Below are 14,558 nucleotides of genomic sequence, written 5' to 3'. Positions count from 1 at the left end.
ATAGATGCCTCCAGCCATGTGCAGAGTTGTATGCAAGTGAGCCAGCTGAATGAAGAAGGATGCTTTCACTTTAAAAAGTAAACTATGTAAATACAATTTTCTCTGCTGCAGTGAGAGAACAAGCAGCTTTGCTATGGATCAGCGCAGATGCCTCACTGTACCAGGCTGTCTTTCTCAAGAGGCAAAGGCTCGCTGAATGTAGGTAGAGTCACTGCATGTGACACACAAGATGAAGAACAGGCAGGAGTAACTGTTTTGTAATAAGCGGGATGGGGAAAAACAAACGATTTGCATTGCTCTTTCAAAATGAGGAGGGCTATGGAAAAGAGATACTTCCTCAAATCACTGCAGCAGATGATCTGGATGACTGTATCCTGACCTACCTTTTCTGTGAAAGGGAAGAGTCCATAACCTTGCTTGGCATAACTGGACAGGTCTTGGTGATCCTTTTCTTGGGAAGGCAAAAAGAAGAACTGATATTTCCAGTATGCTTCTTAAGCTAAAAAAAAAAAAAAAAGGAACAGTTTTTGGTTTTGACCGGCTAGGCCTTATAGAAACAGAAATGATTTCTGTGTGTAGTAAAGAAACATGGAAGTGCAAACAAATGGTTTCATTTTGTTATTTACAGCTCAGAGTACTTTGAGAATGACTGGTCTTGTTTTGCTTTAGAAGCGAGTTCCAAGGGGATTTTTTTTCCTCTCCTTTGTCTTTTTTTTTTTTTTTTCTGTGTAAACCACATGCACACACAATAATTAACCAGTGAAGAAGGTCAGAAAGGAAGTGACTAGGGAAGATGTACTTTAAACAGACATTCATGAGGCTGTAGGCTGTAATTAACTGGAATGTTTGTCTACAGATCCCAGGTTACATGTTGAATATAAGATAGTTATTAAAGAGGCAGTTTTTTATTTGTCCTTTTAATTATCAAGCGCTTTAATGGCTCTTGTGTTCTGCCAAATGGATTTTTTTTCATTTGGAGAGTATTTTGAGATTTATTTCACTTTTCTGGTTGGATTTGGTGTAATACACTTTTTAACCTAAGTTGGTTTAGGAAGCATAGCTTCTTGTTAGAAATAGTGTTCAGGGTTATAATATGACATGAACTTACTAGTCATGAATAGATGGCATTTGTCATGGACAAACAGCTTTTGGAAATGGAGGAGGAGAATGCGAGTGTATTATCAGCTTTAGGGAAACTGTGAACCTCTGTGATGAAGCAGTGAGAAAGCGGACCTAAAAGTAGTCAGCTGAGGTGTTTTCTCAATAGGAAAATACTGATTTGGTTCTACAAAGCCCTGGTCAGACCTTATCTGGAGCCTTCAGGGTGATCAAGGGAGCAGAAAGCCTGTTGCAGGATCTGACCTTGCTTAGCCTTACAGAAGGAAGGCTAGGAGGGGATACGACTAATTTTGGTGAATGCCTTGCAAGTAGGAAGGAATGGGAGGAGAGCTATTGAACCTAACTGATGATGTTGGCACAAAACCAAATGGGTATAGATTACTCATAAATACACATGGTGATCAGATTACATTAGAATATGGTTTCTAAATGTCTGAAGCATGATGCTTAGTAGTAGTAAGTACTGCAGACTCCACTCAGGGATTTTGAGGTCTAGACAGTAGGCAGTTACTTCATGTGGGGAGAGGTTTGATTGGTAATTGTGAAAGCTGGAGAGGTAGGACCACTTAAGATTTGAAAGTAGTGATGGTGTCTTGGTCAAACCGATTGGAGGTTGTTCAGTTCTGACTTTCTGTGATCATGCTTCAGGGGAATTTTTAATATCCAGTGAGGTTATTAATGGGGCAGCAACATGGAGCAGCCATTGATGTACAGCACATGGTCAGAAGCTGTGCTGATCAGTGCCACCCTTTTGTTTTACCATGTTTCTTCCTCTATTGCGTCAGATGACCTTTTCAGTGGGAATGATGTCAGGCAGTGTGATAGCATCCATGCAAACTCATAATGCCCCTAAGCAATGCTATAATTGCAGCTGAGCTTGCTTCTGCTTCAAGTTGGGGTAAAGCACAATCGTAGCTGGAGTTAAGCACAGCTCCCAGCCACTGCAGAGCCGCCCAGCTGAGGCCAACACGCAGAAGAAGAAAGGACTGAGAACCCCTCTGGAGTCTATCACAAAGCACGTCTCAGGTTCATAAGGAGCCACCGCACACAGGAGGAGCAGCGCTGAGTAACATGGCTAGGCATCAGCTGTAGTTTCACAGCTGAGGATTTCACAGGGTTTCTTCCTCTGGCTATGCTTTCCGCCTGGAAACAATGTACGTCTCTTGAAAATGGCAAAGAATTTTAGTTTTTCCTGTGTTGTGCTGCATGGCAAAATGTGGGTTTTGATTTTTCCTGCCAGCCATGGAGAGGGTGGAAAAGGAAAGGAAACAGAAGGGCTCTCTTCTGCGTATTGTCAGGAATTACACAAAACACACACCGAGTAAGAGATCGGGTTTAAAGCAGAGATCATCTGCAACCTGGGGGCAAGCTTTTAAAGCTTGTCAGCCACAGATGTGTCGTGTTTTCCATGCCAAGCAGCCATTTTAATACATTCCAAATTTTCCTATAAATGCTAGCAGCACATGTGGTTTGTTCTCGTGTGTGTGTGTGTCTGTGAGTATATGCATGCACATGGTGGGAGCAGGGGAGATGGTTCTTCCGAGGGCGATCAGACAGCCTGAGTGTTGTCCGTCCCCAGCAGGAGCTGTTTGGTCTGCTTTCAGAAGCCACCTCCCAGAAGTGAAAACATAGTCTCCTGTGGATAAAGGCAAACATGAAGCAAATGACTTCTTGCAGCCAGAATACATAAAACTTCTTTTTTTTTTCCTTCTGCAGTCCACTTTTTTAAAAGACAAAATAATGCTTCCTCTAGCTAATCTTACTCTCATCCTCGGGCCTGAGGAAACATCTGCTTTCCATGGTAGGCTTGGTTATCCCAGCTAGTTCCCTTTTAGAGTTCCCTTCTCCTCCATTGACATCAGTTGCCTCCACCTGCCCCCATTCCTACCCACCAGTGTTCACTGCCACAGCAGTCCTGAAGCTAGGAGCACACCCTGATGTCAAGGTTTTGCTCAGAGGAGGTTTAACCATCTTTACTTGACAGTGTTTTAGCAGCCCGTGCACCATGCTGATACACAGCATGTGAGTGAGATCAGGAGCGAGTCTGTTAGCCTTGATGCTGTTCCCGCAAAGGTGTCTGATACAGCAGAAAAAAATCACCTGTGTCCTTGCAACCTCTTCATCTGTCTTATGCACTGGTTAGCGTCTCTTTGGAGCTGGGACTATGTTCTGGGAGACAGAGCGGACTGCATGCTGCGGTGTGGTGAATGACAGTTGGCAGCAGATTTGTCCCTAATAAATTGGTCATTGACTCATGGAGAAGAGCACTCTCGTGTTGGTGAGGTCCTGTAGACCAGGGCTAGTCAGCAGCTTTTCAGCAGAAGCTTTTTTTGTAGGAAGAATCTGGGCTTTGGGTTTGCTTTTGAAACAAACACATTTCCACCATATTTGAAACCTTGGCTATCCCAGCTCTGCTGCCAAGGTGAGCTGCAGCTTACTGCTGGGTTACAAGATGGAGCACTGTTGATTCACAAATTGAATCCAGTAGTATATTTTTTATTTGCAGCGCGCTGGATGCACGGGGGATCTTTCCACCTATCGTGCATGCCTGTGACAAAAGTTACATCGTATTTATACAATTAAGTAATGAATATTCTAATAACGCCTATACATATTTATTGTCTGGCCACGCCTACTCTCGCTTCTTATGTTAATTAGTTCTTTTTCACTTTGCGTCTGCGCAGATCTTCTAAATAATTCTGGGCCGGGGTCGTTCCGGTGAAGGCTGATAGTCTTCCTCGTCCCCTTTCACCTAGTTGGCACTGAGTTTTTGCTGATCTTTGAATATTGCATCTTCTCATCCTCTTCCATCCTTGGATCCGGGACTTAATACACGTAATTCTGTCTAGGAACCATAATTAATGGTTTATAAAGAGCAAGGTCGACACTTATTTCCTGCTTCTCATCCTTGTGGATAACAATTGAATAACCAGCTGCTCCTTATTTAATGGGAAACAAGCGAATAGACGGATAGCGAATACGGGTCATCTTGACCTTTCCTTTTTCACTGTGGATGGTTGTTTTGGGGCTTGACCCATGGCTGTTAAGACAGTCTTTGACTATTGACATTTCCCTCTCTGATGTGCTCTTCCTTTGCTGAGATGTTCCCGTGGTGGGTTTACCAACTGTTGTGTTTTCAGGCTTACCAATGACAACATGGCTTATTGGGGAAAACAGAAAACCCCAGAGGGGCACAGTGTGTATTTTACCCTCCAGGCATGGAAGGATTGATCTGTGTTTTTCCTTCCTGGTGAGAAAAGTTGCCCAGTGGTGGGATTTCTCTCTGGCAGAGACTATAAGGCATTGTGCCCTGCTAGCTAGTACGTTGTGTGTTCCCTCTGCTAGTCATCGTAGTCCCACAGCTACCTTTCCTACATGAAAGGGGAGACAGTTTTTTGTTCTGTCTTGGTTGGTTGTTTCCCATGTGTCGTTCCCCAGACATTTCAGCCCACCCTGCGTGGAACTGCTTTTCTGCCCCTGAGCTGGGTGTTGAAGGGGTTGGCTATTGGGTGGAAAGTGGCTGCCGGTCCTCATCTCTGTGACTGCAAAAACCAAAAACAGGCAAGGGATGAAAATGAGAGAGCAGAGCACAGGAGAAGATGTGTGACCAGGCTTGGAACCGCTGAGGGGTGCGAAGAGTGCTGGAGGAGAGCTTTCCTTGGTAGGAACTGGAAAGAGCCTGCCAGGAACAAGTTTATTTGTGCTCAGTGTCATGTGCATTTTATTGCCACAGATGTGCACAAAAGAGCAGTTCACAAAAGGAAAAAAAAAAAGTAATTGCTGTTAAGAACATATATATGCAGCCTTGTCAGAATTTTGTGATTCTCTGGGAATTTAATATACAAGGTCTGTTCTCACTGGCTGGTGACACTCTTATTCCAACCAGCACACTAAGTATTTGGTTTCATTCCAACAGCAGTATAAAGCGTATTTGATATATCATCTTCATTGTAATTCTTTTACAGAAATAATGTTGTCCCTGTCTCATTTCAGAACTGTAGCTGCTGAAGTCAGGAAGCAGATCTCAGGGCAGTATGGAGGGTCTCCCCAGCTTCTCAAAAACCTCAATATTGGAGGCAGCGTGTCTCATCATACAACTGTAAGTAATGCTTGGAACATGGAAGACTGAAGAAGGTCTGCACAGTTATTTGATTACCATTTGGAAAGAAATTGCAGTGCTGACTGCAATTTAGGTTGTTCACCTAAGCAGTCCTGATAACACTGAGGAAAATAATTCCATGTAAAACTCACTAATTTTGGAGGTCTTTATCTTGCAAATCAGTTGGTGTGGCTGGGAATTTGTGTTTCTGCAGAACCTTTGTAGGACAAGGGGCTCCCTTGACCAGATGTTAGTTGTTTTATCTCAGAACAGCCTGGACTGGGCATTAAATTCCACGTGCATGTGTGGGTCTCTCCATGAAGAGCTCTTTGCAAGCTCATGCACTTCAGGTAGCTGTTTCCTTGTGTTTCTTGTCACTCTTGAGAGTGGGACCACAGTGGCCACAGGCCACGTTGTCAGAATCACCCTTTCTGAAGTCAGATTTTCTTGCACAACCTACCAGTAACCTTCAAAATTTATTCAGTGTCCTGGTAAAGATTTCAAGAGTTCAGCAAACTTTTTCAGGCTGGAACTGTATTTTTGGAAGTGTTCCTTTGATTTGGGTTGTTGCTTCAGGTCATAGCAGTTTCTTTTGCAGCAGTCAACTTAGAAAACAAATATTATAGCATCTTGTTTTCTTCAAAGAGGGTTGATTAGGTCAGGCAGTACTGGAAACGTGCCCTGAATTTGATAGTCTGTACAAGTGTTCTGAGTTTACAAGAGTTCTTCTCTTGTTTTGGAGTAGGGTACTGTAGAGTTTCCTGAGTTCATGTACTGCTCTGTGTCCAACGTAATGCGTTAAAGCTTTCTCAGAGCACAGATGTGTCCTTGGAGCTAGTATCATCTCAAAAGGGATCTCCAAGACTAAGTTGACCCCTAGCTTAGAAGAGTGACTTTGCTGCAGGCTGAAAGTTCATCTTTAAAGAGATCTGGCTGTGCCAGAGTCACTGGGGATTGAAGAGGGCTGGAATTCCTGTCATTTCCCTCTGCATCTGCTATGTCAGTACAAGGAGACCGGAAGGCTGGCTTTGTCAGTTGTGTGCCCAGCCTTAATGATGAGTGAGCATGAAGGAGGAGGGGTTAATGAGAGCGGTGTGTCCAGGGCTAATGCTTTATCACAGCAGTCTCTGTAGGGGTGTGGAATGATAAGGCAAAGCCCTGACTTGGCAGTTCTGTATGGTCTTTTGCATAATCCAATATTAGGCAATAGGGAGGGACCCCTGCTATTAGCGACGTACACTGGATGGAGCACTCAGGGTCATTGAATCCACTTCCCTGCAGCAATGGATAGCTGAGGAATAGATGCCTACTTTTGAAGGACCCATTGGGTGTCCATCCCACAAGTTCCTGTGCCTCACTTGTCTCACATGTGGTTTCATCTTGGAACAAGTTGGCTGAATTGCCTTTCTACTCCCCATTGCTTTCATAACGCGAGATCTCTGCTCTGTACCTCTCGAAGCTGTTCCTCAGCCAGCCATATTTTTGATAACTGTTTTTCCTTGTATCACCTCCTTTCACTCTGAATTGTCTCTTCCACTTTTTCTTCTTATTTCTAAGTTTTTTTCCATTCTGTCATCATCAAAGTGTGCATGCTCAAAGCTTCAGTCCTGTTGATCTTCTCAAGTAATTCTTAATGAAGGATCAGATTTGTTGGTCACGGTATTGTCGGCCCTGTCTTCAGTTCTGGTATCTCTCATTATCCTGTTGCTGGTGTGTTTACTAGTAAATATATGCAAGAATCTATAAAAATCCTGGAAAAGGTCATGCTAACTGGAAGCAGGCTCTGAGCCTTTCCTATCAAACGGCATTGCATGATGGTTGATGTGATAAGCTCCTAGTTTGTCATATTAAATTCTGTGCTGAGCAGAGATGCTCTTCAGAAGCGTGATTAACATGGAGCAATAGTTTGTAGGAGATAGTTTGTAGGAAAAGTATATTTAGTTAAGTCATGAGTGTATATCCTGAGGCTGCATAATATGACAGAAGTTCGCTTGTACTGAATTTGGCGTTAATTTCTCTCCCTTAGGCATCTGTCAGAATCTGCTGTGCCTGCCTGTCCTGGTTTGATAACAAACATTATGCAGAGAGAAAGCATTACTGCTGCGAAGCTTAAATAGCTATTTGTTCCGGAAAAGTTCAGAAGTTTGTGTGTCATTACACTTTTAAAGAGAAGAAATAGAAGGCCCTGAATTTGCATGGCAGTTTTGTGTAGCCGTACTGGTTTGAAAGCCTGGAGTAAGGCGCATAGTGTGGGTTTAAATGGGAAATTTATGCTAAAATGTATGGATATTTTAATAATGCTGTGTGATTGAGTTTCATGTGAGTATCTCCACAATGGCAGCAAGTTGCACTGTCGAGTGTGCTGCATGGAACTGGAGGACTTCTAATGATAATGCAGATGTGGTCTCTCCTATCCAGTGCATCTTGCTCATCATGTTGGACACTTCATAGGTAAGGTCAGCACTAATTCTCTGTTGACAGTTGCCAACAGTAGCTGCTTATGGTAATTCTTCTGAGTCTTATCACACATAGTCCAGTGGAGACATTTTTATGGAGAAATGTATGCTTTTGTGAATGAAAGACCCTCAGCACTGTGCTTGGTTGGGCCTTTTGTTTCTTGTTGACTGAAGCCGGTGCAGGGACTTTTCACACTCAACAGACTTGCATGTGGTTGAACCTAGGATAAATGCAAAAACCTGTCAGCTGAATTTTAGCAAGTCTCTTCCCTTTTGCTTCATGAGCAGCAGAAAAAATGCTGCCAGAACTGCTTCTAATTTAGTATCTGGTAGAGCTGGGGAGAAGACGCTGCTTTCAAATGACTGTACAGGAGCTTGCGGTTTATTATTGTCAGCCTCCACCCTTCTGCCACTTTAGGAGCAGCTGATTTTAATTGCATATTCCTCAAATCACAGATACAGGTCCAAAGCCTTCAGAGGCTTTTCCTGTATAACCTAACCGCTGAATTGGGACTCCTTGCAGGATGCAGTCCTTGCAGCACTGAGCTTTTATTTTTGAAATCCAGAACAGAAGGCACTGACAGTTTGTTACTGAGAAATAGGAGCTGGTAAGGTCTTAGAGTTGGAGATTTTATTTTTTGAAGCTACTTTTGCAATTCTCTCTAAATCCACTGATAAATCGAGTGTGTGTTTGCACCTTGCTGTTTGCGTTCCGGGTTGTAAGCCACGTGCTGTGCTCATCTTTGGTGCATCAGGAGGTTCAATATTCCCTTGTGGGAGCTGGGGCTTCTCACCACCACACTCACTGTTTGAATGCACTGAAAGCAGAGAGCTTGCACTTCCTTTCAAAGAATTCCCCAGCATCTTGCAGGATGGGATATTTGCTTTGTTTATTTGATGAACTGGACTGTTTACTATGGGCTATTATAATATCTCGTGACTAACCACTTTCTTTTCTTTCCAAGTTTATTTTTTCTGTTGAGCAACTCCTTGTTGGTGCTGTTAACTCTGTCTGCTCACCCTCCATTGCACTGGTCATTTCTGCTCATTGCTGCATGCTGCAGTGTGGCAGGGGCCTGAACCCTCTCTCCAGATTTCTGCAGTAGTTTCACCTGGATGAAGCTGGATTGTGGATTCTCAGAGATTAGCATGAGTTACTGTTGAAGTGACCCAAAACTTTCTCTGAATCTTGGTGTGCATGCCTTGGTTTGCTGTTTAGTGGCTGCTTGTTATGCTGCTTTGGTGTAGGAAGAGCAGAGTTTTGGTTTGTATCTGCAAATGGACTTGTAGTCTGTTTTTTTCCCTGTGTGTGCTGTCCTTTTATGAGGGCAGATGATATTATCAAAGGACAGAAAAGAATCACTAGGTACCTGGACTTCTCTTCAATTGTAGCCAGCTGTTTCTGTGTGTTGTTCTACATTCAGCAACTTTTGTTGCTTAAAGATATTTATATTTTTCAAATTAGGTAAAGACTTATAAAATCTTGGATTTCTGAATACTTCACTTTTGAGTGCCAAAGATAGCTGTTGAAATGTTTTTGGTTGTTGTCCAAAACTTGATTTTTTTTTTTACTAAGAAAATTTTCTTAATTTTTTTTTTTTTAATCTTTAGAGGTGTATTTTAATTAGAAGAGCAGCATTTCACAGAACTTGCAAATAAGCAGAATAAATGTATACTCAGTTGTTTTACAGAAAAATCACAGCTGTTTCCAAAGGATTAGGGGTAATATTTCCTGTCTGTTGGTGTATGTTACAGCATAGTTGAATGTTAGTATGAGGAGGAACACTGTTATAAGAGATGCTAATTAGTCTGGGAAGAAAGGGTTCTGGATTCTTGGATGTGATGTGATCTGACCATGTCTGCTCTCAGTGCTCCATTTTCTCCATGTAAAATAAAGGTGCTGACATTTACATATCTTTGTAAAGCACTGCTGGGTTTATGGCATTATCTGTGCTAATTGAAGCTTTGTCTTGGATTCATTGGATGTCAGCCTTTGGTTGTGTATTCATAGATGGTATCTAATTATTCAGTAAGAGAATATAGGTTCCTTTGTATATTTTCATTGTTTATTTTAGCATCATTTAAAAGAAGAATAAAAGATAATTTGTGCAAATGAATGGAAAACACTGCAAGGGAAAACATGACAGTATCCTATGTGGCATAGAAAAGGGCGTTTTGAAGTATTCAGAGCCAAGTAATTTTATCACCAAAATCACTAAAATGAAAAGGAAAATGAGCCAAGTCTTAATGCTCTCTCAAAGCTGATTAAGGCTTAATAGTGACTCGCATTATATATATTTCCTGGAGGTTTTGTCCTGCCTTGCTGAATGGTCTATCCTCATCAGACAGGGGAGGATGGGAGAGGCATCCACATCCTCTTCCCTGCCTCCTCCCATTAGGGATTACTCACAAGTTAACTTTGCTCTGGTGCAGGCACTTTCTTTAGTAAACTAAAACCGCTACATACTATTTCTAAAATCAGTAGTGAGTTGTGTTGCAGAGGTCACGAGCATTTCATATGTTAAGTTGGTGAGTCTGGTATCCATTGAAAGGTTGCTGAGTCTCATTTATCTGCAACAACTTAAACAGCTTATACGTTAGCAGAGATAACTAATCTTAACTAAATGTTATTATACCAAGTAAATTCAGTTACTTAAATGAAGCATTCATGACAGGCCTCTTAATAAATACTCAGAATCTAAAAATGCCATTAAATCCTACTCTTTGTTTATTAAAGTTAGTTGTGACACATTTTTTTCAGGAATCAAATGCATAAACAAACTGATGTTTAGTGGAAATGCTGCTAATACCCTAAACTGCAAAAAATTCTTAATATTGGATTCAAATCGCAATGTAAAATTTTCAGTCTAAGTCCCTGTTGGTCTGCTTGCAGTCTTTCACGCTAATGCTGCCATGGTCCCAGCAAGCAGCAGTGGATTGGAAGACCAATGCTTCATGATGCTAAATTACAGCTGCTTTTTCCTTCTTGGCTGTCTTGCTGCCGCTTGCCTGTGAAGGCTCAGGAGAGCAGGCGGTATGTGCTTTAGTACTGGCTGTGAGAGTGCATGAAGGAGTAAGTCTATGTCAGAGGACAGGTGAGCATATAAGGTGTAGATGCGCTGCTGCAACAGTTCCTTTGTATATATGCACTTGCAGCCTTTTGCAGTCATAAGGCAGCTTAAATGCATTGTTAGCCTTTTTAATGCCAAGCTAATTTGAATGAGACCCACGTCTCTATTATCTGGGTGGATGCACCCAGGTTTTGCACGGGCCTGGCCAATGCTGTCACTGTGCAGGGGCACTCAGGTGGCTCTGCAGAGCCAGCTCTGAACAGCAGGCAAGGAGACTTGAGGCTGGAGGTCCACTGTGGTCCCCAGAGCTTTGGTCGACGGGCTGAGCCTTACTCTGTGATGGCTGTGCCGCTGCAGGGGTTAGCTGGGTGCTGGGGCTCATTGCTGGCATCTCCAGGCAGGGCTGCTCAGGTGCACAGAGCTGAGACATTGGGACTGTCTATACCCGAAGCTGGCTTGGACTTGTGTGGTTTGTTAGGTGAAGCTTTGCGCCCCATGAATGTGGCAGACAGTAATTTCTTCACCTGGGCATGTACATAAACCACTTCAGCTGTCCTCTAGTGCTGCTCCTGAGCTAATAGCCCAGGCAGCTCCACGCGATGCCAGCTCTGGCATCTTCGTGTGTCTCCTGGCTAATCCATACCCTGAATAAATTGCCCACTGATAATTAAGATGTGACTGTGACAAGTATTTTCCACTCAGAAGAGCATGAATGTTCGTGGTTACCACGGTCCAGCTTGCACAGTTCAGAGCCACCATGGTTTGCCTGTATGAACCCTAAGGGTCTGGAGGGATCTATCTCCTCTGACCTGATGTAGTATTTCTGCCAAAAGTGGGAAGTCTGTGATTTTTCTAGAGTCTCTGGTCAAACTGTTTAGCTTTTTCATTTCTTTAATAATGGAGTTTTGATGTTTTCTTTGTCTCAGTCTCTGCGCTCTCAGTTTTGGTGCAGTTTATCAGAGGGTAGCTCTTTCAGATTGGTCTCAGCACTTGCGTTTTCTATATCAAAGGCTTTGTGTTCTTGAAATACTCTCTTAGTGAAATTACATGATTCTTAGTCATCAAAGAAGATACTGTCATTCTTCTTACCCATCCTTGGAGGCATAACTCGTGTCTTTCTGGGTTTGGTAAGAAATTGCTTTAGTATTCCCAGATAACTAATTAATCTCTGATTAATTTTAATATTTCTATACCCAAATGGCTTCTTACATTAGCAACCAGTTATAACAGCAAATAACCTAGCAATATTTGTACATAAAACATCTCACTGGTTTTGTGACTGGCTGTTACTTGTTATATGTAGGATCTGTCTTTAGGTAGATATATTTACAAATATTTCCTTTCATGAGAGGCTTTTTCCATTCCAAGCATTGTGATATTACATGAATTTGACACACATTACAGACCATTGGGCTTGTCTGTAAAAAGAATCCAGAACTTAATACTAAATATTGTCAGATCTTAAAAATGGAGGCTTCAGACTATTCCTAAAACATTTTTTGTCTTAACAGAGAATGCTTACAGAAATTTTTGAGGTACATTTACAATTTGAAGTGAAGGACTTTTATCAGCTATTCTCTATAGTAATTGCATCTTTCAAAACACCCTGCAAAAGAAATAATAAGAGCTAGAGCAAAGCAGGAGATATGGAACTACTTTCCAGAGGCAGTACGCATGTATGTGGAGATAATGACTGCACTTTATGGCTGGGGAGGTGTCATCCTTGTTGAGGGTTGGTAGCTGTCTGTGGTTGATGAAAAGTAGAGATTGCCTAGGAATCTCCTTGGTTCATTTGAATATTTCCATGTATTATAAATGCAGCCAGAAAATTAAATGCAGGAGTTCTCTGTGCTCACCAGTCATTAGGCATATGAGATTAGGGGTATGGGTTTTCTGAAATGCAGTAATGGTAGTAGACGAATATGTGATTCTTAGAATTTGGATCCAGTGATGACCATTTTTGGAGTAAGTGTTTAAGTGAAAGAAAATGTAATGTATGCAAGTAAAACATATTTTTTAATACTTGAGCCTTGTCAGTGGTTAATATTGCACTGCTCATGTTTCAAAACCTCTTAGAGTGACTATGGCCTGTAGTTCACACTTAAAAATGAATCTGATGCCTCTGTTTAGCAAATATATTTCTTTAAAGCATTACCTTCTTTAACTTAGCTGCAAATTTTTTTTTTTTTAATGTATTACGTTTCCTGTATTCTCAGATTTACACTGAGTCCTTCCTACGGTGCATGAGATTTGACTCCTGTTGCTGTTCCCTGAGATACCAGTATCCCTTTAAGGGTGACGGGATTTTGCCACAAGAACAGGCCATCTGCATTCCTGAATGCTCAACAAGGGAAGTGACTGTTTGCCCTGGAGACGGAGCGATAGCTAAGAAAAGGCTGGGGCTCAGCTTTGAAATGTTAATCTGCTTCTTCTGTCCTTCTAAGATTTTGCCCAGGGAGGCAGTGGGTGGGAGGTTGGTATTAATTTAGAATTTGAAGCTTTGGTGCAATCTGCTACAGTTTTAGCACATTATAAATTGTTTAATATTTAAGGAGGTACTGAAGTTAAGGTGGAACTTTGTCCTACTTGCAAAATTGGCCAGAAATATCACCCTGATTCTGAAGAATTGCCTAGCTGCCAAGTAAAAATAGTAGTCAGAATCCTCCCTGTGATGAGGAGCTCTGCAAGGTTAATTTTTCAAGGTCCCTTATCATATCCTCGCAGGGAATTTTACTCCCACACAGGAGGCAGGAGGTATAGCCTTCCAGTCTTTGCCACTGTAATTTGTACAGGGCCCCAAATTGTACTGTGATCCTCGCAGAGACTGGGTCTCTGCCCTTGGGAATTATGCATCTCATTTTAGATAAAAGGAAAATTGGTCTTAGGTTGGGCCACGAGCAACTTGGGTTCAAATCCCTGTTCTGCCAGATGCATCCTGCCAAACCATCATGTCACAACCATTTAAAATGCCGTTGTGTGTCACCCCTGCCCCCCATGAGAATAAGCATCTTGGGAGACCAGAGGTGAGGGAGAGAGAAGGAAATGCGAGGGACACGGTGCTTTTCATGGCTGTGCTGACATACGCTAGCTGGAAGAGTCTGCAAAATCATAGCTGGGATCAGTGTGTTGCTTAGAGCGCGTCCCACAAGACTACTTGCGATGCTCAGTACAACACGTGTGAGTTAGGCAACAAAATTCTGGAAGAGGATCTAGAAATATCCCCTCTGCCCAGCTGGGGAAAGGATATGTTAAAGTCCTTCAGGCAAAAATCTGAATGCCTGTGGACATCAGAGCACAGAGCGATGATCTACGCAGGACTTCTTCTGTGCTTCAATCAATATCTGTGAGATGGAGATAATAATTGTCCCTTTTTCTGCCCTAGTTGCTACTGTGATCCCTTAGACCTTCTGTACAGTGCCCAGGAGAGCAGACCTTTAGTCTTTAGGTACTAGTGTAGGTGTGATTGGTTCAGTAAGGCAGCAAACTGGAGGGGTAGGCTGTTCAGGCAAGGGCATGGAATGACGGCTGATTAAATGGCATGCTATTTAAATACTTATCCTTTGGTCATTTCATGAGCATGATGGAAAAGTGCATCTATGGCAAATACTCCCATTGCCTTTGTTAGTGAGGCATCCCTGCTGCCTTTTGAATTGCCTTGCCCTGCACACTTCTGCTTGCTGAGCTCCCTCTGAGCACGGCTGCTGCTGCCTTCCCTGTCAGTTGTGCATGGCCAACACCGCTGCTTGGCAAACCCCCAGTCGCTGGGGCATGTGGGAGGTCCTGCTTGTCAGAGGGGTCTGCTCTGTGCACGAG

At 42.6% G+C, this 14,558-nt stretch overlaps 1 protein-coding gene across 1 annotated transcript in view; it reads left to right on the top strand.

Moving 5' to 3' along the window:
- Window positions 1-269: 269 nt before the first annotated feature.
- The window catches only part of DOCK7 (dedicator of cytokinesis 7), a 100,453-nt gene continuing 86,164 nt past the window's right edge, over window positions 270-14,558 (top strand). Inside the window, 2 exon segments of the mRNA XM_009319857.1 lie at window positions 270-460; window positions 5,113-5,218. Coding sequence (XP_009318132.1) covers window positions 270-460; window positions 5,113-5,218 — 297 coding nt within the window.

The sequence above is a fragment of the Pygoscelis adeliae genome, unplaced genomic scaffold (assembly GCF_000699105.1).
Source record: "Pygoscelis adeliae isolate BGI_AS28 unplaced genomic scaffold, ASM69910v1 Scaffold181, whole genome shotgun sequence".
NCBI classification, from domain to species: domain Eukaryota; kingdom Metazoa; phylum Chordata; class Aves; order Sphenisciformes; family Spheniscidae; genus Pygoscelis; species Pygoscelis adeliae.
Note: the sequence above shows the minus strand (reverse complement) of the source record. Positions and strands in the feature narration are given on the sequence as shown.